At 40.7% G+C, this 26097-nt stretch overlaps 1 protein-coding gene across 12 annotated transcripts in view; it reads left to right on the top strand.

Moving 5' to 3' along the window:
* CEP112 (centrosomal protein 112) overlaps positions 1-26097 on the top strand; it is a 185777-nt gene that overhangs the window by 102670 nt on the left and 57010 nt on the right. For all 12 annotated transcript variants that reach the window (XR_014949296.1, XM_077787393.1, XM_085556674.1 and 9 more), the window contains 2 exons: positions 11655-11717; positions 15385-15534. Coding sequence is in view for 11 of the 12 variants with exons in the window: in XM_077787393.1 (XP_077643519.1) it covers positions 11655-11717; positions 15385-15534 (213 nt within the window). In the remaining variant the exon portion in view is untranslated. The remainder of the gene's footprint in view (positions 1-11654; positions 11718-15384; positions 15535-26097) is intronic.

Raw genomic sequence — 26097 nt, 5'->3', positions numbered from 1 at the left:
ATACTTATTTTCTGAGCAATTTATTGCATATAATTTGCAAATAAGGTACTGATAATGTGCCCCAGGGAACATTTCAGTCCCTCCTTCAGCATCAGGCTGTGTGATGCTGGATTAATTCCTCACCCAGCACAGCCCTAGAGCAGCCCAGTTGGATGTAGCTCCCTGGGCATATTTTCATGCTGCATAGGCAGGAATATCTGTGATTCACAGTATCTGTTCTGGCACTGTTGCAGATGATGTCACACTGTTCAGCACTGGCAAAGAGATAGAAGATGAAGGGAAGGAATATGACATCTTCTGAGATGAAAGATGCTCCAAGAGATACTTGATTAAAAGTACTGAGTTTCCCCTAAACAGTTACTTCTGCTCCTAAAGTAAAAGCATCTTGTGCCTTCCATGTGTTCCCATTTCTGTGTCCTGTCTCTCCAGCTCTGCTTCTTCTCTGCCAACTCCACATTTCATTAGCACCAAAAATGGTTCCATCTTTGTCCCTAAGACCTTCTGAGAACTGGCTGCATGGAACCTTTGATCTGGCACCTTTCACTTCATTAACTTGGAGACTGAAGCCACAGTTGCAGATAACTTTGTTTGTGGGAGCACTCAGAGGAGCTGTTTTCACACTCACTGCAGTGATTCCCTGGTTATTTACATGGGGGCAAACAGGTCAGCCATAAAAAGTGGATGTGTATTCCTCCCAAGTGTAATGATCTCATTAAATTGTGTCTAATTGTAATGCAGACCTGTTTGTGTCCTCGCTGAATGCAGGCAGGATCCCCACCACGTGTAGATGTACCATTTTCTTAAACTTGTTTTGAGTCTATTGCATCAATTATTTAGCTTAGGCCCCAGCTATGAATAATTTAAAGAGCCCTCCAATTCTTACCAAGAAGAGTTGGATGTTTCCCAAGTCTCTTAATTTTTTTCATTAAAATCCAAGAACTATTGTCTCTGATATTATCTCTGTGTTCCAGAGCAGTAATATTTTTATTGTTTTTGTTTTGTGGAGCCTGTGTACATTAAATTACATTTGGTTCTTGAATGTTTCTGACACAGAGATAGTGATTCAACAACCAATATTAATAAAAATGAGTGCAGTATATTTGGCTTTGTTGAAGAAAATCTAGCAAAACCAGAAATGTGGTGGCAAAAGATCAAGTAAAAGCAAAACATGATGCCAAAATATCAAATAAAAGCAAAACATAACGCCCAAAGATCAAGAAGAAATGTATTTCACGAAGAGGAAATATTTTTAATGTATATTAGCACAAAGAATGCAGATTATTTAATCTGTCTTGATAGCACCTTTCAACAAATCAATTTAAAACCTGTTTCCTCTGTAGTGTGTCCCTTTTTGCACTGCTCCTTTTTATTCCTCCAAAGAAAAAGCGGGATGATGGTGGACCAGGAACATGGTCACAGGAATTGCATCATCCCTCAGGGGAGCCATTTGGAAGAGTCTTCAATCAACAGAGCCAAACATGAAGAAAAAGATGGTAGAATCATCTCAGGGATATTTCACTCAAATAGCACTAAACAGAATTTATGGCACTCTCCCTACTGGAGATGTTTCAAAGCAAGAGCTGCAGTTATTCACACAGTTACTGTACACAGAGTCCTATCTCCCTTAAAAAAATAAAAACTCCAAAAAACCAATCCAGAAAACAAGAAGTCAGATCTCTGCTGATCAGCTGTATTTTTGAGTATGGTTCCAGAGTTAGGAGTTCCAGAAGAAATTGGTTTAACTGTCACTGTGGGGAAAAAAAATGTGCACCCATGAGCAACAGGCTCACTTTTTAATATCTTCATTAATGTCTGCAGGGAGATCAAGCACCATTATTTGCATTCACAAATAGCACCACAGGGTTAAAACTGAAAATGATTGAAGCAGTGCTGTTAAGAAATGAGAACCAGACAAGAGCTAAATGATAAATTATGACAAAATATGGAATTAAAAAGATGGCTTTCAGCAGGGCAAGAACTGATATGATTAAAATTAAAGCTCAATCATGTGGCCCATCTTTCAGCACACTTTACTCATGTCCTGTCATATCAATGATAGCTGGGCAGTTGGGGAAGCTTGCCTGCGTTTTTTAGGGTTTAGTGGGTTTTTAACCAACTGGAATTCATCTAAGTGTCTGTTGAAGAAGCATTCACAGGTGGGGTTTTTTTGTTGTCTCTGTCTCCTCTTCCTTTTTCAAGTGTGTGCCCAAACACTCCTCCCTGCACTGCAGCACCTGGGCACACACTGCCTCTTCTCCCCCCCAGAACTTCCAGGTTTTATCCTTCAGAGTGTTTTCATATGATCAAGACTCACGAAGTCATGGGGATGGTGAATAAGGTGAATGCTGAGGTTTTGCCAGTGGCAGAACAACTGTTTTAATTATTTTTTCAATCATTTCCCGAGCCTTTCTTCACTCTCCAAACAACCTGTAACACACTGACTTTATCTTGTAATACACAATTGCTTATTATTGTAGCTTTGTTAAATAGTTTTTAAAGCCCAGTTGAATCATGACCTCATTCTTTCCCTTTTTCCCCAATACCTTGTGTCTTGGAAAGGCTGATTGCTTGTAGGTCCAGTTTTCTCTAATTCCCAATTTTGCTTATCCTTACATTCCTGGGTACATGATAATATTTGGAAAACATTGGCTGTTTTCCAATGTGGTTCTGGCTGGAATGTGAGATTACTGGTGGGTTTTTTTTATTTTAACAACTCGACCAATTCATTCTTAGATTTGTTGAGAATTGTTGAGTGAGGTCAGTGTTCCTGGGCAGGTGTGACAGGAAGGATTCCCTGCTCCTGGATCCCAGTTCCTGCAGCCATCCCTGCTGGTTCCACTGGGGCTCCCCCGTGGTTTTGGTTGTGCAAAAAACCGTAACTGGCATTTATTCCTTGGAATTAGCAGTAGAAAATCCTCCTGTATCCACGAGCTCCACGTTCTTACTTTGCTTGAAAGTTTCTGGGATGATGCATCCTTTTGCACAAAGACTTTCTCAAGTCCCCCAAAACCCCAAAGTCAGCATCAGCCACTGCAAAAGGTGCCCCATGGAACGTGTCCATCACATCCCTGTTTAGGTCAGCACAATAAAAAACCAGATTTCCAAATAACTTTGTTTGGAAAATATGCTCAGTGATCAGGACCAAACTAATGTAAAACATAGTAATTGTGTATTTAAATACTGGCATGATTTGAAGACATTGTTTACACTCATTTGCTTTTTCTTCATATCATTATAATAGAGAAAAGCTGCAGGTGGCTTTTTTCTTCTTTTTTTTAGAGAAGGAGTGTTTGGGAAATAGGGAAGGGGTAAAACAATGTTATTAGTCCTTCAGAGTCATTAATATGAAGAAAGAAAAGTGCTCCAAAATGACTTGCTTACAGCTGCAGAACATGTCATGGAGTAAAACCCACCTTCATTAAATGGGTGAGAAAGAATTCTAATTGTTTTGAAGTTCTTATGATCAGTCTGTATGTGCTTCATTGTAACGTGATACTAAAGTGCCTCAATTATGATTTGTATATTTTGGTGCCAGAAGGGTTTTTTTCTTATGCTAAATTATTAAGTTCTGTCAGCTGCTGGGCTGTCATATAGAGATACAGTAAATCACATTATATTTTGTCATGGATTACACAGAGCAATAAATTTGGGAACAGAGATCAAAGTAGTTTCACAATCACATCTGAGTGTAGGAGGGGTGTTTAACTTGTAGAAAATCTGATTTAGGTGAAACTGTTGCAGTTCTTGTGTGAATTTGAAATGAATTTGAATGTTTGCTTGAAAATGAATAAGGTACAAATCCCCAAAAGAGTTCTCCTGTATTTAGTTCAGAGGAGTTAATTCTGACCTACAGCTGCAGGACAGAGAACAGATAAATAATTAAACATTGGGAGTGTTAAGAGTCTTGCAATGCCTTATTTATGTTTTTAATTGCTTTGATGATGGAGCAATATATTCCATTTTCTTTTTAATTGGGCCTTTGCTGGACTTGGGAAGTTTCTCCTCGGCTCGGTAACGCGCTCTGGCTGTGGGAAGTTGTCACTCTTTTGGGGAAGCTTTGTTGTATTTAAAATACAAAAAGTAATCCAACATAATCTTGCTAAGGAGCACTGATGGCTTCAGATCACAGATTTGTTGGGAGATATTATTGTATTTTCAGTGTCTGTCTTTCCAGCTGTAGTAGCTTAACTTTTGCTGGGCTCTTGTCCAATGATGTAACTTCAAAATACTGAGTTAACTTCATGATACTGAGTTAATTTAGTGATACCAAGTTAATTCAGGGATACAGAGTTTGTCCTTTGTTCCCACTTTTTCTTCTATTTAATAGCAAAGATTCTGTCTTAAAATTATACATACATAGAATATTTTTTCTACTTATTGTTCTCTTAGTAAATTGTCCTCTTAGTAAATGCGTGTTCTTGCCACAAAACTCAACTTAAAACAGCAACACAAAATCTAAAAACTTCATTCTTAACCCTTTATAATTCTTTCAGGAGCCTTAAAGTGTCTCCTTGGCAAAAATCAAGGTATGTCAATTTATCTGATAAATAATGATTTATCAGTGCCTGAGTCTCAGAAATCTCCAATTTCTGAAAGAATCACGTTTTGTTAAACTCATGTTAAATAATATTTAACCAAGTCAAGTAGCGGATCAGTATCACATCTTGGGACTGTTGCCTTCTATGTGTGGAGGAAGCTTTAGCTTTGACTTGCATCTTCAAAGGTGTTTCACAGCCTGTCCCCTCGAGGTTTTGCTGTGTGTCAGCTCTGTGGGTACCAGAAATGTCTGGTGATTCTTAGTGATTCTGGAAACTTCCTTACATCATAGTGGGGAGAGCCCGAGCTCCTGAGAGGAGTGAAGTGCTTGCATTTCTCAGGGATAAAGGCAGCTTGTCAAAGCTCAAATAATTCCTTGTAGCTGCACATTTTCTTTGTTGAAGCTCTGAAAAAGAACATGCCAGCACTTTTGATATAACGTCTTAAATTCAGTTTAAATAACCATCTTTGTTTGGTTGGACAGAAGAGAAGAAAAGCAGGAAATATTAAAATGGTAATCCAGGAACATGATTTAGAGACTCTAAAGTGGAGAGTGTTGCAATCTCCCCATCTTCACTAGGTTTGCCCCATCTTGAGTGTGGAGCTGTGGGAAGGATTGTGCCATAATATAAAACCTGACCCCAAAGTTGGTGAAATAGGAAGATAATGAGAAATCTCGAGCCCAGCTGCCTGGTGTGATGGATGGCAGATGAGAAGCAGTGACATCTGTGATGATCATTTGAATCTCTTCATCTCTGTCACCACAAAACACCACACTGATTTCACCAATAGTCATCTCACAGATGATTGATGAGAGTAAATCAAACAAAAATCAGCTGTCTTTGCTGTGCTGTCCATATCCCAGCCCTGAGCTTATCACACCCAGCAATCTTTTGGCAAAATGTCCCAGAACAGCTTCAGATTAAACCACGATTCTCTGCCAGCCCTTTGAGTGCCTGATAAACTCAGAATTGTCTTCTGTAAAGGGTAGTTAAAGCATTAAACAATTGCATGTGGCAAAGCCAGGCTGTTAATCTGGTTTTAAATCCTTGTCTTGTATGCAAGGCTGGTATTTTAGGCCAGTTTGAAATAATGTGCCTGGCTGACAGCAATATTGACTGGAAATTGGCATTAGTGGTGCTGGGGAATATTTGGATGCTGAGTAAATCCATTTGATGAAGGTAATAATTGTGTCCTGGTGCAAGGCTGGTGTAACCTGGGCATTGGCCACCCTGCAGCTGGAGTCCCACAAAAGACTTTCTGGGTGAGTTAAAAATGCCTGTATTTAATTCCTCTGCAGAATTTCAGAATTATTGGAAATACTCTGTTGGTTTAAATGAGAAGTCTGGAATTTGGAATTTTCCTAAGGCACAGTTTGCAGAAGCAGTTTCTCAGTGGGCCCCCATTGAGCACAGAACTGCAATGTGCTGCAGAAAGGCAATTCTCTGTGCAGGTACTGTCAAAGTCATTTTTATGCATTCTTGGGTTTTTTCCCAATGAAAAGCACTTCACGCATGAATGAGAGAGTTTTTTTCTCCTAAAGATGTAAGTTTAATAAAAAAAAAAATAAAAGGAAAAGATTTGTAGACCTCCAAAAGTGAAATGTAAAATAGAATATTAATAGGATTTTGGGATTTCTATCATTCATTTTCAAAACCCTTGAAGTCATTTGGTACTTGACTAATTATTCTGTTAACATCATTTTGGGTATTCAACTATTTTTAATGGTCTTTTGGGTGGTTCAGATTACATATTTGAACTGTGTGTGCTATTTTCACTGCTGAACAGAGATCCAGCTTTCATTTTTTTTCTGATTGGTGGGGAGAGCAGGAGAAAGAGCAGAAGTTTGGTGTAGGAAGTCACCCACTGTCAGTGTTAGGGGCACATAAGGAAAATGCATGTTTCAGGCTTTGAGTCCAAATGGAATTTTTATGTACAATCAGATGAACTTTAAAGGTGATCTGCTGATCTCTGAAGTTTAAACAGATATTGTACAGAGAGTTTTAACATACTTAATAACAAAGATTACCACCATTAGCCATTCTGAAGGTCATTTTCTTCTGACATCTATCAAATTACACAATCTTGAATTTTGGTACAAAGCATAATGCTGTCAAACTTAAAATAGAAATATTCCAGAATGTGGAGTGGTGTGTTGTTTTTTGAGGTAAATGGGCCCCATTTACATTAGTTCTTTGATGTTAAATTCCTTGCTGCACATCAGAGAACAGTTGCTTCTTCCCTGGAGCAAGTTTTCTTTCTTCTTCTTTCCCCACCCTTTGATTTTTTTTCTTCCTTTTTATTTTTTCTTTCTTTTTTTTTTTTTTAACTTTGCTTACACTTTTATCTAACTAATTATGGAGGATCAGCTTATGGATGGCCACTTTTAGCTAGTTGCAGGCATTTTGAAAAATGATTCTTTCATAGCTACTACCCTAAACAGAAAAGTTCTTTAATCTGCTGCTTCTTTATTGGTGAATATGGTGTGTATATATATATATATATATATATTAAAAAAACTCTAGTTATGAGAGCTCTTTCCAAAGTTTGAAGATAGAGAAACATGGAATTATTCAGATTGGAAAAGATCAAAAGATCTCTGGGGTCATTGACTCCAACCATAAACCCAACACTGCCAAGCCCATCACTAAATCCTGATTTTTGGGGTTAGAAGGGGCCTTAAAGCCCATCCAGTGCCACCCCTGCCATGGGCAGGGACACTTCCACTGTCCCAGGCTGCTCCCAGCCCCAGTGTCCAGCCTGGCCTTGGGCACTGCCAGGGATCCAGGGGCTGCTCTGGGCACCTGTGCCAGGGCCTGCCCAGCCTGCCAGGGAAGGATTTTACCCCAGTATCTTACACAATGCACAGATCTGTAACGTTTCAAGGCTTCTGAACAGCTTCATTTTTGATAAATATCCAAGACATCCCAAATGCCTCCATGGGTGTTGCTGGAGGGTGGAATTGTCCACGTGGCTGCCAACCCCAGAGTGCAGCTGGAGCAGAGGGACCTGGGGGTGTTCAGGACGTGGAGCTGGGACTGAAAGTTCCTTTTGCTGCCCCTCAAACCTTCAAATAGCTTAGAAATACTTGGTAAGGAGGGCAGGACACGGTGTGCTCTTGTGATGTGGTCCTGTCATAGATCCTGTGCTCTTTTACTGATGCTGTTCTGTTCCATGAAAGGAGAAAGTGAAAGTGGGGCAGTGTTAGAAAAGCATCCATTAATTCAGACATCACATCTGGAGTGCTAATAACTGTTTTAATTTTTACGTGAAATGTTTTGTTGAAGTCGATGCAGTTTTGCTCAGCAACCACAATATGATGCTTTAAGGCTTGTTAAAGAATTACAGTTGGTTTTTAAAACCAATTAACTGCAAAAAGGACATAATCTTTTTAATGCAAAAATCCTCTGTAATATAAAATAACTGCATGTGAAATCATCATAATCAGATAATTTTAGCTAAAATATGTATTAACTGTGTGAAACTAAACAGGAGTTTGTTTTTGAATCAGTGGAATTCCTCTGCTGCTTATCCAATTTAAACCTTTTTCATTATAAAAATGGATATTCCAATTGATATTTCTGACAAGCTTCTGCCAAGTGGGAATTTCAGCAGCCACTTCTCGCACACGGAAAACTGGTTTCATACCATTAACTCTATTTGTAGTGCTGCCCATTGCTATAAAAAGAGCTTGACTTTAATGAACACTGGCTGACCCTCCAAATGTTCACCTTCCACTTGGATTCTTATTCATTATGTTTCTGAAATAGCAGCTAACCTGAAAGGGAGGGAATGCCCTTAAAATAATTCAGAAACAGCTCATGCTTCCTCCAGCACGTGCACCCAGCAGCCAGTTGGAAAAGAAGGAATCCAGGAAACTGCCAGGCCAGTGTGAACCTTCTCATTTATCAAGATAAATGTGATATAAATCCCCCCTGATATTCCCTGTACACACCTCTGTGTGTATTTACTCATTCCTTAAAACAAAAAAGAGTAAAAAGTTGTAGCCGTGCCCCAGGGAAGGTGGTTTATGTCTCCCTTGGTTGCAAAGCAACAGTCTGTATAAAAAGGTACTAAATTAGTTTTAGTTGCAGGTTTTAAGAAAGGAAAAGCTTCATATTTCTGCAGTTAAAAGATGGCAGTGGAAGAGAGGGTGCCCAGGCAGCCCCACGAGTTGGATCTTTCCAGTGCTGTAAATTGTGGTCCCTGCCTTCATCAGAGCTGCTGGTGTGGTTTGTGATGATGCAAGAGCTGCTGGGTGTTACAGACCTCAGGGAAAAGCTGAAGTCAGCAGAAGCCACAGAATTATGGAATGGTTTGGGTTGGAAGGGACCTTAAACATCATCTCATTCCACCTCTTGCTGTGGGCAGGGACACTTCCACTGTCCCAGGCTGCTCCAAGTTCTTCCAGCCTGGCCTTGGGCACTGCCAGGGATCCAGGGGCAGCCACAGCTGCTCTGGGCACCTGTGCCAGGGCCTGCCCACCCTGCCAGGGAACAATTCCTGCCCAGTATCCCATCACCCCCCTCACAGGGACCAATTCCTTCCCAATATCCCATCTAGCCCTGCCCTCCATCAGTGGGAAGCCATTCCCCCTTTTCCTGTTGCTGCATGCCCCTGTGAAAAGTCCCTCTCCAGCCTTCCTGTAAGTCCCTGTTACTGCAGGGACTGTCCATCGTTTTTAGTGCCACAGGGCCAATATAACACTTTTAGACAACCAGAGCCCATGGAGCTGTGCTTCTGCTATTTCCAGGGGAAGCTTTGGGAGCTCGGTACCTCTGCAATTCAGATGCTGCAGATGTTTTGGACTGGAAAAAAAAATGTAAGAATTTATGGTTTGTTGGTGACTGGGAGACAAAAATTATAAATATTTTGCTAACTGGAAGTTGTTAAAGCCATTATAAAATAAAATGTTGCAATTCCTCTTAAGTAACCTGGTAGGATATCCATTCTTTGCCTTTAGTTAGGAATAAAACAATGAAATTCGGAGTATCTTTCTTTTGGATCACCTCTGTCCTGTCTCTCAGAGGTCAGCCTGATTCTACTCAGTGTGAACAAACAAATTCTAATTTGTTTATGGAACTCATGAGTGGTTATTCATTAGTTATTGGGATTTCTTCTGTGGGTTCAGGAGGTTATAAAGCAGCTTCTCTGAAAGATGAGGACTTTTACCCCAGGCAAGTTGAGCGAGAGCAGCTGTAACGTGATCTGTGCAGCGCCTTGCTGACGAGTCCCTCTCCCTTTCTGGGACTAACAGTAATTTAGGCTATTGCTGTAATTTATTTTTTTACTTCTTTTCTCTAAAGATAAACTGGCAGTTTCAGTCACTTTATGACATGCAGTGGTGGTAAAACTTCATCTGAAACTAGGCTGCAGTACAATGGAACGAGTGTTAACGTGGGTCAGCCCAAGCACAAGGAGAAACAGAGCATGGACAGAGCTCCCTGGGATAACTGGTGCTGTGTCACCACTCCTTTTATTTATGCACCCCCACCATGGGCCCTTACAGTGTTTGTGGTCCCCTTTGAGTGATAAATGGAGAAAAAGTGAAATTTAATTTGTCTGGTGCTCCAGAATTCTTTTTGATGCTGATTCAAGCCAATGCGTATTGCCATTATTTCTGTTTATAACAAAACCAAGTCATAATGTTATCTCAAAAATTATGCACAAATTTGATAATTGGTTTTGATAACTTTTTTAGTAGATTCCTTAGTACCAACAAACAGATGGAGACATCCATATGTTTCATAATTTTGGAATTTGAAGGGATTGAGGATCTGAAATTGCAATTTCATGTAAAGTTTAGGATTACTTTGAACTGGCTGTAATATTCTTACGCTGAGCTGCACCTTACAGAGCTGCCCGGATTGCCAAGGATGATTCCAGCCCTACCATGACGATCCGCAGCTCTAAGCTCCTCGATTTATAGCCCAGGAAAATCAATAAGACTCTTTGCCTGCCTGAAATCCCTGGAGTTTGCAGAAATGGAGCCTGAGCTGGATGCACACAGGGTTCAGAGGCTTTGGGGGCCCCTGTGGGTTTTTTTGGTCCCCCCAAAGAGGGGCTGGAGGGAGCCGGCGCTTGGCGCTGGATGCGGTGCCGTAAAACTAGGGACGACAGATCAAAGGTTTGAGCAGGAGGTCAGATAGATTTTGAAAACTTAATCAGCTTAAATTTGCTTCAGAACTCAGCTGCGTGATATTCTGTCCCCCCTAAGAAAATATTTGTCTTAGACACCTGTCCTCAAGCTTGAGAGCCAAGGAGACGAGAGCGCCGAGCAGTTCACCTGAGGACAGCGTGGTGGGGCTAGGCTGGGCTGGTTTCTGCAGGAAAAGTACAAATCAGGTTTCTCTCCCAAAATGAAATTGCATTTTTTCTTTTTTTTTATTAACATCACTATTATCAAATTATTTCTGAAATAAAATTATTTGAGGGGAAAAAAAAACCTTAAGAGCTGTTTTTCCTGGGGTTATAGAAATATTTGCTGGTTTGATTCTGATATGACCAAGCAGCCTTGTTTTCAGTTTGGTTTTGAGTTGTGAAAAAAAAAACCAGCTGGAGCAAGGAAAGAGCTGTATGTCCATGCTGGTTCAGCTGCATCTTGGGTGGATTTCAGTGTCATTCCCACCTTTCCCTAGGGAGGGGTGAGCAATGGGACAAAGGACAGTTGCAGACACAGAACTGACAGGTGAAGCTGCGTCCCCCGTGTCACATTGCCTGAGACTTTCTCCTCATTCTCCCCTCTCTGTTCAGAATAAATTCATCCTGATAAATTCATTTCTCCTGCCCCACAAACACACACACACAGACACACACACACTCTCTCATTCTCTCCTTTTTTTTTTTTCTTTTTTTTTAATCCGCAGTACTCTTTATGTTTTTCTAATAATTGGCAGCAGAGGTACAATTTCTCCCCTCTTTCAAGTGATGAATAGTTGGCCCGAGATCAAAGGCCAGCCCTGGCGGTTTTTTGGCTGCCACAGAAGGGCGTTGGGGCTGGCGCGGGGCCGGCGCTCGGTGCTAGGCATGTGGAGGAGGTGCCAGGCCCAGGCCCGGTGGCAAAGTGTCTGTGCACGTCCTGTGGCTGGGCTAACGAGGCTCTTTTCTCTGTGTTCCAGGCCAACAGGAGGCTGAAGCAGGCAGAGGAGGAGTTCAGCCAGAAACTGGCCAAGTCCACGCAGGTAGGTGGCCAGCAGACAGGGAGCCCAGGTGAACCTGTTCCACTTGGGAACTTGATGGAAAGTTGAGTTACTGCTGGTCTTGACAACCAAGAGAAGTCATATCCCGTTGCTAAATCAAACATCCAGTGTCTTCTTGCAGATTTTAGCTATAAAACTACAGAGCGCTAAGCTGGAAAATAGAGGTGGGTGTTTTGAGTTCTGAATTTCATCTTTTTCATCTCCGTTGTCATCTCCCAGAGGACCGAGTCCTCCTTCAGGCAGTGAGAAGGAAGGTGAGGTGCTCTATCAGCCAGCACATCTCACAAAATCAGGAGCCATTGCACAGCCAGGACTTGCATTTCATGTTAAAGGTGGTGGCACCCAAGGTTTTTTCACCTTTATCATTGATCCCCACCAGTTCTGCATTTCTGCCCAAAACAGTACCTTGAGGAATGTCAGTGTCCTGGAGGCAGACTGGTTTTGACTTGAGTTTTTGGTCTTCAGAGAACTCAAAAGATGAAAATAAGTGTTGAATTTACAAACATGCTTAAAAATAGGCTGGATAATTTTTACATACTTCAGTTTTCACTTTGACTGACAGGTAGTACTGAAGTGTGAAAAATGATGGAGATGCAGCCAGGAGTTAAGCTTTTAATAAGAAGAAAATTGCCACAAGGATTTATGTGGAGGTGTCATTCTCCTCATTGCTCCCAGCCACAGCAGAATGTCTGCCTTGCACTGCAAAGTGAATTTGCAGCCAATAGTCCAATAATAGTCTTTTAAAATCAATAAAAAACACTACAAAGAAGGGCTTAGCAGCCTCTAGACAGAAATGATCAGTGAGACAATAACAAGAAACTGCAAACTTTACTGTTTTACCAGCACTTCAAAATATTTAAAACCCTTGATTTCAGCTTTTCAGCTCCTTTGAGTCTTATTCTCTGTAACATTTGTCAAGAATTGTGACTCAGTTTTGGTGACATTTATTGTCACTTTTTCACACTTCTTTATCAGAATCATTGGTAAATATGCCTTATGTTCTATTTCGAAAATCTAACCTGTATTTTTACACATTTATTTGCATACAGTGAGATTGTAAAGTCTCTGTCCCTGGAGATACTTAAAACCTGACTGGGCTGATCCTGAACACCCAGCTCTGGGTGATACTTTTTTTAACTGGTCCATTCCACCCTCACCAATTCCATGATTCTGTGGTAAATAGAGATAATGTTCTCTTTCCTAAATACCTTTCCAGTAATTTTAAATTAGTAATTTAGTAATTTTTGAGAGCCTTATTTATAAAAAAAAAGAAAGATACAACAAAAAAACCCTCTTTTTTTAATCTTTCCATCTAAACCTGAAAAGCAGGAAATGGTTAAAGCTCAAATGTCAGACCTGAAGGAAATGCCCCTTCCATTGCTACCTCTATTTTACCTTTTGTCATTGTCACCCACATTTGAGTAGAATCAAGGCAGCCTCTCCATGCCAAACACAATCCAATGTCAATACAAAAATGGTTCTTGGTCCATTTTTTAAAGACAGTTAGAATAATTGAAGCATTTCTGAATTTTTAAGCAAGGGATGAGGGAAATTGCTTTAATTGTTGCAGCAGAAACACGTAGGTAGGGCAAGGTAAGAACTTTTTAACCTAAATTTTATAATAAATTTTGTCAGACTGACAACATTTATTATGTCATATAATATTTATTGGTCTGCAGAACAGTCTTAAGATTTGGGGACATGTTTTAAATTAAGGTGGCTTTGCTGGAGCTGGGGCATTTTACTGGTGAGAGCTGGACCCGGTTCCTCAGCACTTTCTGGGCAGACACAAGACATCCATCATCTGTCAGGGCTGTTTGGCTCAATAAAACAGTTCCACCCTGATGTCTGAATTTCTTTATTTGTATGGGTTTAAATCAAATCCCCCAAGTTACTTGGACATGCTTGGCTTTGGGGCTTTTTTGTAGCTCACTGTTAATAATTGGTCGATTGCAACTTTTCTTGTGGTCGCCTTGCTGACAGCATCCGTCCAATCTTTCTCTCTGTGGCCTCTTGGAACATTCACTTTTAACACCCACACAGAGAAGATATTTCAAGAAATGTCCTCTGAAGTTTATACAAAGTAAATAGAAATTTTTGCTCTGAAAAGTACTGAACAAAGCAGATCTTTCTTCATCAATTCCTGCTGAAATGTCCTTGCTTGGATTTCAGAACTCCTGTGCTAGACCAGGGTCTCAACCCAGTAAAAGCTTTAAATCTCAGGTTTGTGTTATACTGAGGAGTTTGCTGCTTTGTTTTATTTTTAAAATGACAAAATGGAACATACTCTAAATGCTGTAGTTTTGCATGGCTTCAAGTTGTTACCTTAATAATTTATATAATCCATTGCTTTCTTCTGCTTTCTCCTGTGCATTACACACCTGATAAAACCACATTTCTGCAAATTGTGTGTCTTCTAAACAACTACCTGAACTGCAAATCTGGAGACACTGCTTAATCCTGGCTAAAGAGTTGCACCCTATCCACATAATCTCTAAATTTTGGCATATTGGTCTCAAAAACCCTTCTTTTTGATGGGTATTATCTTTTGAAATATGCATTTCTTTTTTGAAAAGCAATACAGAAATACAAAGGTAGGTTTTACACATAATCTGGGTTACTTCCTGGGCTTTTCAGGTAGGTAAAGAGAAATAAATTTACTACACAGTTTTAATTAGGCTTTTTCCCCTTTCTCAGTGATTTTAATACCTTCATTTGTAGTACAGTTCTTCTTACACTAGTCCTGGCCTATTATTAGGGGTTTTTAACTCGATTTTTTTTCCCTAAATAACCATGTAATTAATATAGATAAATGTTTTTCTGCCAGTGAGGAGGCCTGGCAAAGTCTAAGCACTCTGGTAGTCTCTCCCTCAACTGCCTGTGTGCTAAAGTGCTTTTAGAATTATTCTATAATATGCTGCTACAGCAGCTTAACCTTAAGCTTGAATATATACATTAAAGTCAGTGACTCTCCCACATGTTTAAGTGCTTTGCTGGGTGATGACATGTCAGTATAAAATTCTGTAAATATGCCTAAAAGATCAGGGTTAGTTATGACTTTCCCCAGTGATGAAAAAGGTAAAACAAATACAATTCAACAGATGACAAGTGAATCACCTAAAAGGTCTGGATGAAGGTCCTGGATGTGGAGTCAGGTCCTCACTGTATTGCTCAGCAAAATCTGCTGCTTTCAGCAGCTCAGAAATGTCACTGTCAGGTTTAAATTTCATTCCAGTGTGTGAATGTGGGCGTTTTTCTTCTCAGCAGTATCAAGGTGCAAAGTATCCCCCTGGAAAAGGAGCAGCACCATCCCAATGTAAACTCACACTCCAGCTTCCAGAGCGCTGCGAGACAGGGAACAGGCTCCAGTTTGAAGATCACAGATGTGCTTTGTTCTCATGAGTAAATATTTTGGAATGTCACCGTGGAAAACACTTCCAAATATTTTGTGTGCAGCGATTCTTGTCATTGACAGCCTTGCTCTATTCCTTTCCTCTGCGTGGACTTTCGTGCCCTGCCAGTGTGCAGCGTGCGAATCTCAAACATCCAGCTCGCACAGCAGAGCTTGCCATTGCCGTGTTTCTATTAAAAAAATGCAAAATACATGTCTTTTACTGAGGGGACCTTCAACATGCTGCTTTCTTTTCAGGAGATAGCTGAACTGAAGGCAACCATTTCCTTCCTGACAGAGGAGAACAGCCGGCAGCAGCTTGTGGTGGAGCAGCGGCTCCAGGAAGCTGCAGAGAAGATGGAAGATGAGAAGCAGCAGCTGAAGACAGATAATGACAGAGCAATCAAGGTAATCTGGGGATTTCAGTGGCTGATGCTGCTGCCTGGGTGAGGGTAATTAAAAGTTCTGAATGCAGGGACGGTTCCTGTTCACACAGATCACCCAGACGTCCCCAGACCTTGCCTTTGATGGAGCTGATGAGTCAGGCTCCTTTCCTCTAGCTGAGCTGCAGAAAACACCTGGATTTGGCAAATCTCATCCATCCATGTCCATCAAATACCTGAATCTTTCCTGTTCTTTTGCTTTTTGTACCGGCCCTGATGTTTTTGTGTATTTTCAGCACCTTTATGCTGTGCTTTGAGGGCTTAGAGAGGAAAGGTGGAAAATAGGAGAGTGAGGCAGCAGTGTGGCCTGGGCTGCAGCCTGGTTTTCACAAACCTTCCCAACTTTTATGTGTAAGGCTGCATTGAAGGACAGTTTGTCCATAGTTTCCACTGAAAAATACAAGCAAAGTCTGTGCTGAATGTTAAAAGATAAAGTTTGTTATCTGTAGTTTTATACATATTTTATCGTATTTTTTCAGATATATTTTGCATCAGAATTCCATTCTTTGGCCTTTCTCATTGTTTTAAGGGACTGAATAGCCACATTGTGTTCTTGCTGCTTTGACACCTTCACTCAAAGTGGCTGCACAGAATCCCACCTGTACAAGTGAGCAGAATTGGCTTTTAAATATTTTTTCTTCTCAGAGTAGTAAAGAGCAATGGGAAAATTTTGAAACTATCATCTGCTCTGTTTGACAACAAAAATGGCTCATGAGAAGTTGTATAGAAGAATGAAATTATTTTTCTTTTCCTTTGTAAAGACATTCAATCATACCAAAGAATTACATTATTAAATGGAAAAACTAATGGAAAAATCAACTCCTACAGTTTACATAATTTTTTTCGTGCCTGAAAGATATCGTGGAAGTTTTTAAATGCTGGAAATCCATTGGATTATGGTGCAGTTAATGCTGTCCTCTATACTGGAATGACTTGCATTAGGTTGTCATTACTGTCTCATCATCTGCAGAGTGGCTATTGCTTTTCTTTCATCAGTTTTTAATAGTCATTATTTTTTCTTAAGGAAAATGTCTGCCTTTATTTGTGTGCTTGTTGAGGAAAAGAATTCTCCTTCTGATCATTCTGTGAAAGGTGTAACTGTAAAAATGCTGGCTTTAATCTGTTATGCAGGTAGAACCACCACAGGTAGGTTATTTTATCACCAGGCTCTGCAGAGGGAACACAGGTAAATCACATTATTTTCAGGTGCAGGTGAAGTTTTACCACTTAGGAACGTGGACTGTTTGCAGTTCACTTTTCCAGCGGCCACCAAGATCTGCAGAAACCCCGTGACAGTGGAATCATCTTCCACAGCATCAGAAATACTCTGTAATTCAAGTTGTCATGTGCCTTCTTGAGTTACATGTTGGAAAAGGATGGTTTCGACTCTTAAGCAGAATTTTTCCTCTAGTGCAAACTCTACTCTTGAATTTCTGGATTCTCTTAAGTTACACGCAGTGGAATAATTCAGCTGTTGGCAACTCCAGTTTTTGAACAGTAATGATTATAGGTGGGATGAAACCCTTCTGCATGTAAATCTGTTATAAACTTCATTTTGATGTTATTACTTCACAATGTAATGAAATCCATAAAAACCACAGGGAAATTCTGCACAGGATTTCTGAGCAGTGTCCCAGGGACTTTTTAGCACTGGTGCTGGAAGTATGTTTTAAAAGATTTTGTCAACTTGGAGAAGAAATTGGAGGAGCTGTTTTGCTTGGAGTTCTTGAATTTTGTTTAGTATCATTAATACTGTATTAAAAAAAAAATAATCTTCCTTTGAAACCACTGATTTAATGGAAATTTATTGAAATCCAGATACCCAAGCAGAAAATTCCTAGGCAGCTAAAATGCTGTGTATACTTCTGGAAACAGAAAAAGGTGGTTTTAATATTTGATCACTTTGTATTTTTAAGAACCACACATACTTCTAGGCAAGCATATGCAGAAATACTTTGCTTTTTATTAGCCTGGGGCAAAAAATAAAAAAGGGTTTTGGTGAAAATGGAATCCTGGATGTCCTGGAGATGGGGAACAACATCTAACCTGGGGTAAGCTGAAGACCTTGAGGGATGATTAAAGAAACATCCTACAAACAAAGCAATTCTTAATATAATGCAAGCCTTTGAGGAGACTCAGTATACTAAAAGCTATTGAAAATACTATCATTAAAAAACAGCCTTTGCTAAATATAACATTGATTTAAACTAACATTGAGGAACAGATTGCAATTTCCTCTATTGGTATTGGGTGGCTTCCTGTAAGACCTTCCAATTATTATTTCCTTTCAAAGAGAGAAATACATTTTTACAGAAACCAACTGGCTCTCAGAGAAGTTTTGGATTTAGGCAGTAAAGTGATATCCAGATGTGGATGCCATAATACATGATTTTGATGTTAATTCAAATTCCTGACTCTCTTTGCTAGTAAAAGAATCCTGATTTGTTATTATTGCACAACTGCATCCATCTCCTTCAACTCAATATTTTTTAAGGTAGTATCTTAAATATTAGTCAAGAAGAATAAATGAAACTTTCAAGAACATTCTGCTTCTTTTGACAACCTAAAAGCCCAATTTGAACAAGGCTTTTTGCCTTCAGTTTGGGTCAGTTTGAGACAAATGCTTGAAGGCCTTGGCACTCTGTGTTAGGTCTGGCCTAGGGGGCAAGCCAGACTTGTCATCACTCATAAAATCAGGACAAAGCTTTGGTTGTCACGTTCCTCTGTTGTGGCTCCCAGGTGACACCTCTGGGTGCCACAGAGCATTTATATTTATATTAAATTTTTAAAATTATGTTTCTTCAATCCTCGTAGTGATCTACCCACAGCAGCCTGGAGCTTGATAATTCCAACAGTCAGAGCATTTACCAAACTTCTCTGCTGCTTTTGGTTACTGGACTGGGCAGAAGAAGAAGTTGGTGGCATCATAAAGATGCCTTGGGGTTATTTATGAAATCCCAGCCTTGGTTGTTTAGGCTTAGTTGTTCAGTTTTTTATGAAATCCTTTTGGATCCTGGGATTGAAAGTACAAAACATTTCCTGGGATTGGAACTGCAAAACATGTTCAGAGCATTTTAATGCTGAAGTTGATGGCCAAGTGGGGACTCCACATCAAAAAGTAGATTCTGGAAAGAAATGGATGATGGAGAGCATACAGTGACAAACCCACAACAGAAAAGGGGAAAATGCTGCTTTTTTTGCCAGACGAACCACAATTGTTGTTTGATTCCTGTCACAGATTCTAGGAGTCTGTTAAATCCCTGAATTAACACCAAAATTTCATTAGCAAAGCATGGTTGGAAGATGACATATTTCAACACTTTGTATGCCAGCCAGCTTATGATCAGATTAATTCTGTTAATAAATAAGACTTAAAAGATTTCTAGGAAAGAATGGCCTATAATAATGTTCCCCTTTATGTGAAAAATTTTGAAACAGTTGTTTTTCTTTGTTATTTTAAAAATGTTGAGGGCAGGGGGAGAAGTGTTTTATAGACATAGCAGAACAAAGGGGAAAATTTTGGGGTTTAAATTGTCTGGGCCTTTGTGGGCATTGAATATTCTTGACATCCTATATTTGTTAAGTCCTGCTGAATCTTGGAGCCAAAGGATCTTTTCCTCTGCAAAGTACTGAGAGTTTTATCAACACAGTGAATTTCCTCCATGCAACTGTAGAAATTATCAGATTTCTCTATCAAAAACCTGTGTTTTCAAAAATTTGATGCACAAGCTAATTTTACTTGTAGCTCTATTTCATCATCAGCCATGTTTATTAGCAAATTCCACTGGTAACTACAAATAATATTTATTCTTTATTAAAAGGAAAAGCACATTAGGTCTCTGGGAACATTAACTGAGTGACTGCAGCCCTGCAGAGGTATTCAGTTTTTTGTCCTCAAAACACCTTTTGGAACCCCAGCATTGCACTCTGCCAGAGCCAGGGCTGGAGTTGGTAATAAATAAATAATTCTAGTTTATTGGTATAAAAGTCCCAAGCAAGGGTAAATCTAAGTGGTTTAAATGCCGTTAATTAGTGCTTATTAAGGGATGAGAAGCATCTGAGAGCACCCAAGCTAAGCTGCCCTGATGTGGAGAAGAAGCATTTTTAGTCCTGTTTTAAAAGGGAGACAGGAGGGCAAAGCCTTGGCTTCACCCAAGGGTTGTGGCAAAGGTGGAAATGAAGGCTGTGATCTCGTGTAAGTGACAGCACAGGGGACATTGATTAGGGGAGAAAAGCTCTGAAAGCTTAGGGTAAACTCTACATGAAAATCTAAAACTCAGGGTAAAGGCATATATTGTGTCAAGGGCTTTTTGGATAGGGAGTCTTGACTTGCTTTATTCCCCAGGGTACACTGAGGTGGCAGAATTAACTGCTACAACCCCAGCTACTAGCTCAGGATAAATTTTGTCAACAGCCCCACATTATGGATAAGATTTTTAAGATATTTTGGTGCGTTTTCTGTTTTAACTTGGATGAAGGGGCTTTTTTGCTTTTTCGGTTGTTTGGTTTTTTGGGGCTTTTGTTGTTGTAGTTTTGTTTTGTTGTTGAGTTTTTGGGGATTTTTTTGGGGGGGGGGTTGGGGTTTTTATTTTTTGTTTCTTTTTTTTTTTTTTTAGCCATCAGTGCCTGTAGAAAGGTCAACATTTCAGTGTTGGCAGTGGCTCATGTCTTGTAAGACATGTGGTCAGAACATGCCCCACTGTTGGTGGTTCTGTGGCCACAGCTGTGCCAGACGCTGTCAGTCACTGCGGAGCCTCGGAGATGTGCGTGTCACAAAGTTCTCCAGAGGCACTTCTAATCCTTCTAATTGCCTTTGTGCCCAAACAATACCATGATAAACCATTTGGCATGGTGAAAGAAAGGCTTGTAAGGGACCATCTTGATGTTAAATACGTGGAGTGCTTTTTCATGGATCTTTATTTCTTTGTCGCTGACTTTAGCCTGTAATAACATTCATAACTCTGCAGTGTCTTTTATTAGCAGGGAATTACAAGGTACCAGCACTGGTGCTTTAGCATTGGAAGGCAGACCTTAAAATTTACCAGGCAAATGACTTTATCTTGCTCATAACTTCCTATATTCTGTTTGATCAGCAGGGAAGTCACATCTCTCCAAAATAATAGGTAAATTAAATCTGCAGGTCTTTTATGGCTTTGCTTTCTCTGTTTCATGGGGTCCAAACTCTGAGGCACCTGTTTATCACAGTCTTTGTTGATGTAAATGGTAGTTTCACCCAAATTCTGTCTGATAGAGAAATGAGGGTTTAGTCCTGAGGTTTTCAACTCTTGCTTCAGCTCTGTCTCTTGATTCCATTACCTGGTTATCTTTAAAAGCCTGTATCGACTCATTCCTTATAAATGATAATTAAAATAGGCTGACTTTCATTTAGGCTTAGATAGTTATTGATCACAGCTGAAATTCTGATTTTAAAAACTCTTCCTTTCAAAAGCATCTCTCTTTTTCTGCTGCCACAGAAATTATTTCACTGTCTGAAGCATAGTACCTTCTCTTCAAAATTACAGGGTTTCAGATGTTTGGCCAGCCAGGCAATCCGAGTGGCTGAGCATCTGTAAGTACTTTATAATATCTTTGACATGCTTTGTGAGGCAAAGAATTGAGTCATCTTTTTTTTTTCCTGCAGCAAACTTTGCACTCTGGCATTTTTCTTGACTTTTCATGTCTCAACACATTGAAGAACTTACCATGGCCAACAGCAAAATCAGACTTACAAGTTTTATAAAAGACTAGAGCTAGTGCCTGCATTTTCCTCTGAACTGCAGTCCAGATTTATCTGACAGGTTTAAAAGTTGGTATTTTTACTTTTTCCTACATTATCATTGTTATCTTCAATGTTTTATTTTCCCTCCAGAAGGCACTTTGCTGCATGAGGTCCTTTTTATTCCTTGTTAGCCCCAGAAGGGATGCCACCTGTCTCCAAATTATGCAGTTAAAGATTCTATAAATGCAGAATAAAATATAAAGTCATATAAAGCTAAATTGTCTTGATTTTAATAATGTGAGCTACACTAATATTGCACTGGAAAAAGAGGGAAAAAAATTCAAACCAGCCATAAAATTTATTGCTTTTAATTGACAAGACAAGAGTAATAACACTGAGAGGGGTCCTGGGTAATTAAAAAGGTGCAGACAAAACACTCTTATTATTGGTAGGTGTTAAGTAATAGTGATAGAAGCCCAAACAGTTTGTAAAGAAGGCCAAACAAGGTTTAGAACTGTGTTATAAGAAAATCGAAATCAGCTTTTTTAAGGCTGCAGTGATGCCCAGAGTTTACTGCTGCATTTCAAAGGCATTTTTCTCTCCAGAGAGCAGAAGGAGAAAGTGGTGCTTAAAAAAGACAGAGCTGAGGAGATACCCAGGAGTTAGGAGGCAGAATGCCCAGGAGGAAGAGCCTGTGCTCCAAGGTCTGGGACTTTACTGGAGAGGGGGGAAAAAAAAAAAAAAGATAAAGATAAAAACAAGTGTCTAATGCCGTCCAAAGACGGGGCATCTGTAAAACAGTCTGTGCACAGGGCTGTGTAGGCTTTCCAAGGGCTGTGCTTTGTTCCAGTTCCAGTGAGTTCCTGGAACGCAGCCTCCTTCCCTGCTCCTGGAACAGCCGTGACTGCGGGGAAGGAGGCCGAGGAGCTGGGGACACAATCTGTGCACCGCGGGCTCCACCGGCCAAGGCTGCGGGGAAGCCACGTCCTCAAGGCCTGCCACAGCAAGGCCAGGTGAGGCTTTGGCAAGCAGGGCTTTGGGGATGTGGGCCTGCTGGGCTACCAGCTCCTCTGTGCCCTGAGAGATCTCTCTCACAGCCCAGCTCGTCCCAGGGGCGAGCTGGAGCAGCACCAGGTCGCCCTGGCTGATGCTGATGCCACTGTGCCTACACCACTTCCAGCATTTGTGTCCACATCCTATTTTTATTTTTTTTCTTTTGCAGAGCTGTATGTTCTGCTGTAGGTTGCTTTTGATTTTGTGCTAATCGTGGTGCTGGCTGCTCCGGGGATATCAGCAGGAGAGAGTCGCTGAGGATTTCAGCTTTGTGCATTAAAATGCTGCTGCCAAAATGAGTGTTGACTTAAGAAATCTTCAGATTCCACTTAGAATTTTCTGCTGGCTCTCCAGCTTTGTATGTAACTGAAACTCAAGAAGATCAAATATCAAGAGTGTTTTTTAAAAAATTACTGGCTAACACTTTTGAATGGCACATCACAGGGAAATAGAAATATCTTTGTTAAACTTCACCATTTTCATAATAGTTGGGCTTTTCTTAATTTTAACAAGAGAAACCTGGAGAATCTGATACCTGTGCGTGGTAACTATTTACCAATATTTAAAGGCAGGGTAGGAGAAGAATCAAGTGGTCAGTAGCACTTTTTGAAAGGCATTGCCTTAATTTTCTATAAGTGGAATGTTTTTTCCATCCAAAATGAAAACACTATTGTTTTGTTAGCATTAAAAGATTATTTACAAAGAGCTACGAAAGGAAAGCAGCCAAAGCTGCCATATTCCTGCCACTTTCTTGCGTCAGCAGAGTTGAGAATAAAAGAACTTTCCAAGTTACAGTGCTGCACTTGAAAAGGGAGAAAAGTCCGCGGCGACTTTTATCTGTGTGTTCAGCAGATCAGATGGCAAACTCACCCCAGAGCCGAGCAGGGGAGCAGCTCCTGCCTTTCCCTGGAGCCCAGTGGTGTGAAACAGCACCAGGTACGACATCAAAAGCTCCAAATAAAAGCATAAAGTTTGGGGTTTTTCTAAACACCTGTCTAATTAGCTCAGCTCGGTGTTTGCCAGCTCTAGCTCTGACTTTCTCACAGTTGTGTGCTCACAGTTTGTTCATCTCAGAGATTTGGGTAAGAGGTTAAACCTACAAACACTGTCACCAAACCTGACCCGTCGGCTCCTCGGCACAAACCTATCCCATTTCCTCAGCATCAATTGCCCCATTGTGCCCAGCTAGGAAAGGTGAGGTGGAGCTGTTTGCCAGCTTTTTCTAGAGGGACGAGATGATTTGAACTGAATGTTATTATCAGCCAGTCCTTGTGGTTTGACGTGGATTCAGAGTGAAGCTGCTCATCCGCTTGGAGAACGCGTAGGCACTAATGGAATAACCTCAGCGAGTTTTCAGATGCCTCCATCCTCAGGGAAATTGGTTTGATTTGCCCTTCAGTGGAAATTTTGTGTACTGTTGGCAGACAAAATAGCACTGGAGTCCAGAAGCAAGAAAAAGTCTATTCTGTGTGTTGTACTCTGCTCCTTTTCCCACTAAAATTTCTGCAGTGGCTATTTTCTGTTTGTACATCTCGTTGCCTTTCAGCCCAAGCAACTTGCCTCTGTGTTCATACAGCACACATGGATATAATAAGATGGAAAACTAGATTAGTTTTATTGAAAATATACTTTATTCCTTGAGCCTGTTGCATCTGGATATGCCTTTTGTGTCCATCCTCCATCCTGCATTGCAGAGTGGGATGCCTTTCCTGGGAGCAGTTTATTGTTGCTGATTCTTGCAGCATCATGTCTTGATTCACTGATGAACAGGATCTTAAACAGTAAATACTTGATTTGTTGACCCTTGAAAATATACATGAGGAAGACTGAGGGCTTGAAGCTTATGGAAAAGACTGTGAATGTCAAGGCTGAAGCTTTTTCTGAAGTGTTTCTGTGCAGGCATCTGTAGTTTTGTATCTTTGGCCTCTTCAGGAAGCCTGACTGATTTATGGGGCAAAGAGAGTTCACCTGTTTTCTTCTTCAGGGGTCTATCAATGAAATTTATTCTCAGGAAACAGAAGTAAGTGTTGCCTACAGGATAAAATCTAGGACTTTAAATGAATTTCTTGGCAGCATCCCCTCCAAAACTGCCAGATAACAGAGGCATGGAAGAGCAGTAAAGCAGGGATGAGACAACCAAAACCTTCCTACTCCAAGTAAGGAGGACACTTAATCACTTTTTAACTTCTTCTGTTACTAAAACTGCCTCTGCTTAGTTTTAGTTTAAGCCTTCACTGCAATAACTTCAATTAAATCAACATGTTTTAATAATTGTGAAACCAAATTCCTCAGCACTGATGCACCTTCATGTACAAATCTAATTCCTGATACACCTCAAAGATTGACCTGCAGTGGGGTTGGAACTGCTTCAGTGATTCTCTTTTCTCTGCTTCTCTCACAGCTTCTCTCAGGAGAAATCCTGAGAAAGCCAAGTGTGTCTCTGTTCAGAGGGTACATAAATGCCACATTTCACTGGCCTGGACAACCAACTGTGAGACCCAAATTTGTATTTCCAATGTTGAATTTGTCTCCTTTGTTTGGCACCTCCAGAAAATAAATCAACAGTGAAAAACCCAGATTGCCAATTATGAAGAGTTCATTAAGATTTGCTGAAGTTCAAAGCAAAAACACCAGTTCCTCACAGGTCAGGGCAGCTCTTCTAATGGTTCCTGCTTTGCCTCCAGCAGCAGCTCATCCCCAGAACCTGTTTATTTTTCTGCCAGGGCTGTTGGCAGGTGAATAGTCACATCAGATCACCTCACTTGTATTTTATGCTGGAAACCCATGCCCTGGATATGCCATTTTCCTGGCCCAGCATTGCATGAGATCATGGATTTCAAACCAGGCCATGCTGGCCATGGAAGACAAAACATGCAATGCCCTGTTCACTTCCCTCTTGAGATTTGCCAGGAAGTCCCAGTTCAGTTTTGCCCTGGGGTTCAGATCATCCCAAAGGAGTAAAGCCTGGTGTGGGGAGGAAGGAGAGCATCACTCATCGTGTCCTGAAAACAGATCATTTGTAATACAAAAAGGAGTGGATGCAAGTTCTTCTAGAACCAGACCAGGCGAAAACAAACCAGTCCTTTTGCTAGGGAAATAATTAGTTGGGACATGGCAGCACTAAAGCTTCATGCAGATATCCTGTGCTTTAGGAAAACACATCATTTGTGCACTTGCCAGGAAGGTCAGACTCACAGAATCATTCAGGCTGGAAAGGACCTCTGAGATCCCTGAGTCCATCCAGGCTCCTGAGAGTCGCTGTCTCAGCAGCACGACATTTTCATTTCAATGGAAGGTTGTGCTATCTCTCTTTCCAACTAAAATTGTTGAAAACACATTAAACCTGAAGTGCTGTAATGTTTTCCTTTCCATTTTTTATGAGTGCCCAGGAACTGCCATGGGCTCCCAGCTGTGGTGCCATGGACCTCCTTGGCTTTTTCATTCCTGCTGCCAGCCTGTCTCCCTTACCTGCACCCACCTTTCCACAGCAGGATCCCACCTGGAGGAGACCCAGGAAGAGGATGTGCTCACTCAAGGAGGGATGATGCCCACAAGGAGTGTCCAACCCCCTGCACCCACAGCAGGAGCCCCGGGTGCTCTCCCTGCTCTGCTCTCTGCCAGCTTTGTTATGTAAGCAAGGGTAAAAGTACAAACAAGAACACTGAACATGAAAAGTGAGTTTGTTTGCTTACTGAGAAGCCTGGCAGGAGCAGAATGGAGCTGTATAAATAAAAATTCAGGCTGAAAAATGTTAGG

This window comes from Lonchura striata, chromosome 18 (genome assembly GCF_050655825.1).
Source record: "Lonchura striata isolate lonStrDom1 chromosome 18, ASM5065582v1, whole genome shotgun sequence".
In the NCBI taxonomy this organism is placed as follows: Eukaryota; Metazoa; Chordata; class Aves; order Passeriformes; family Estrildidae; genus Lonchura; species Lonchura striata.
Note: the sequence above shows the minus strand (reverse complement) of the source record. Positions and strands in the feature narration are given on the sequence as shown.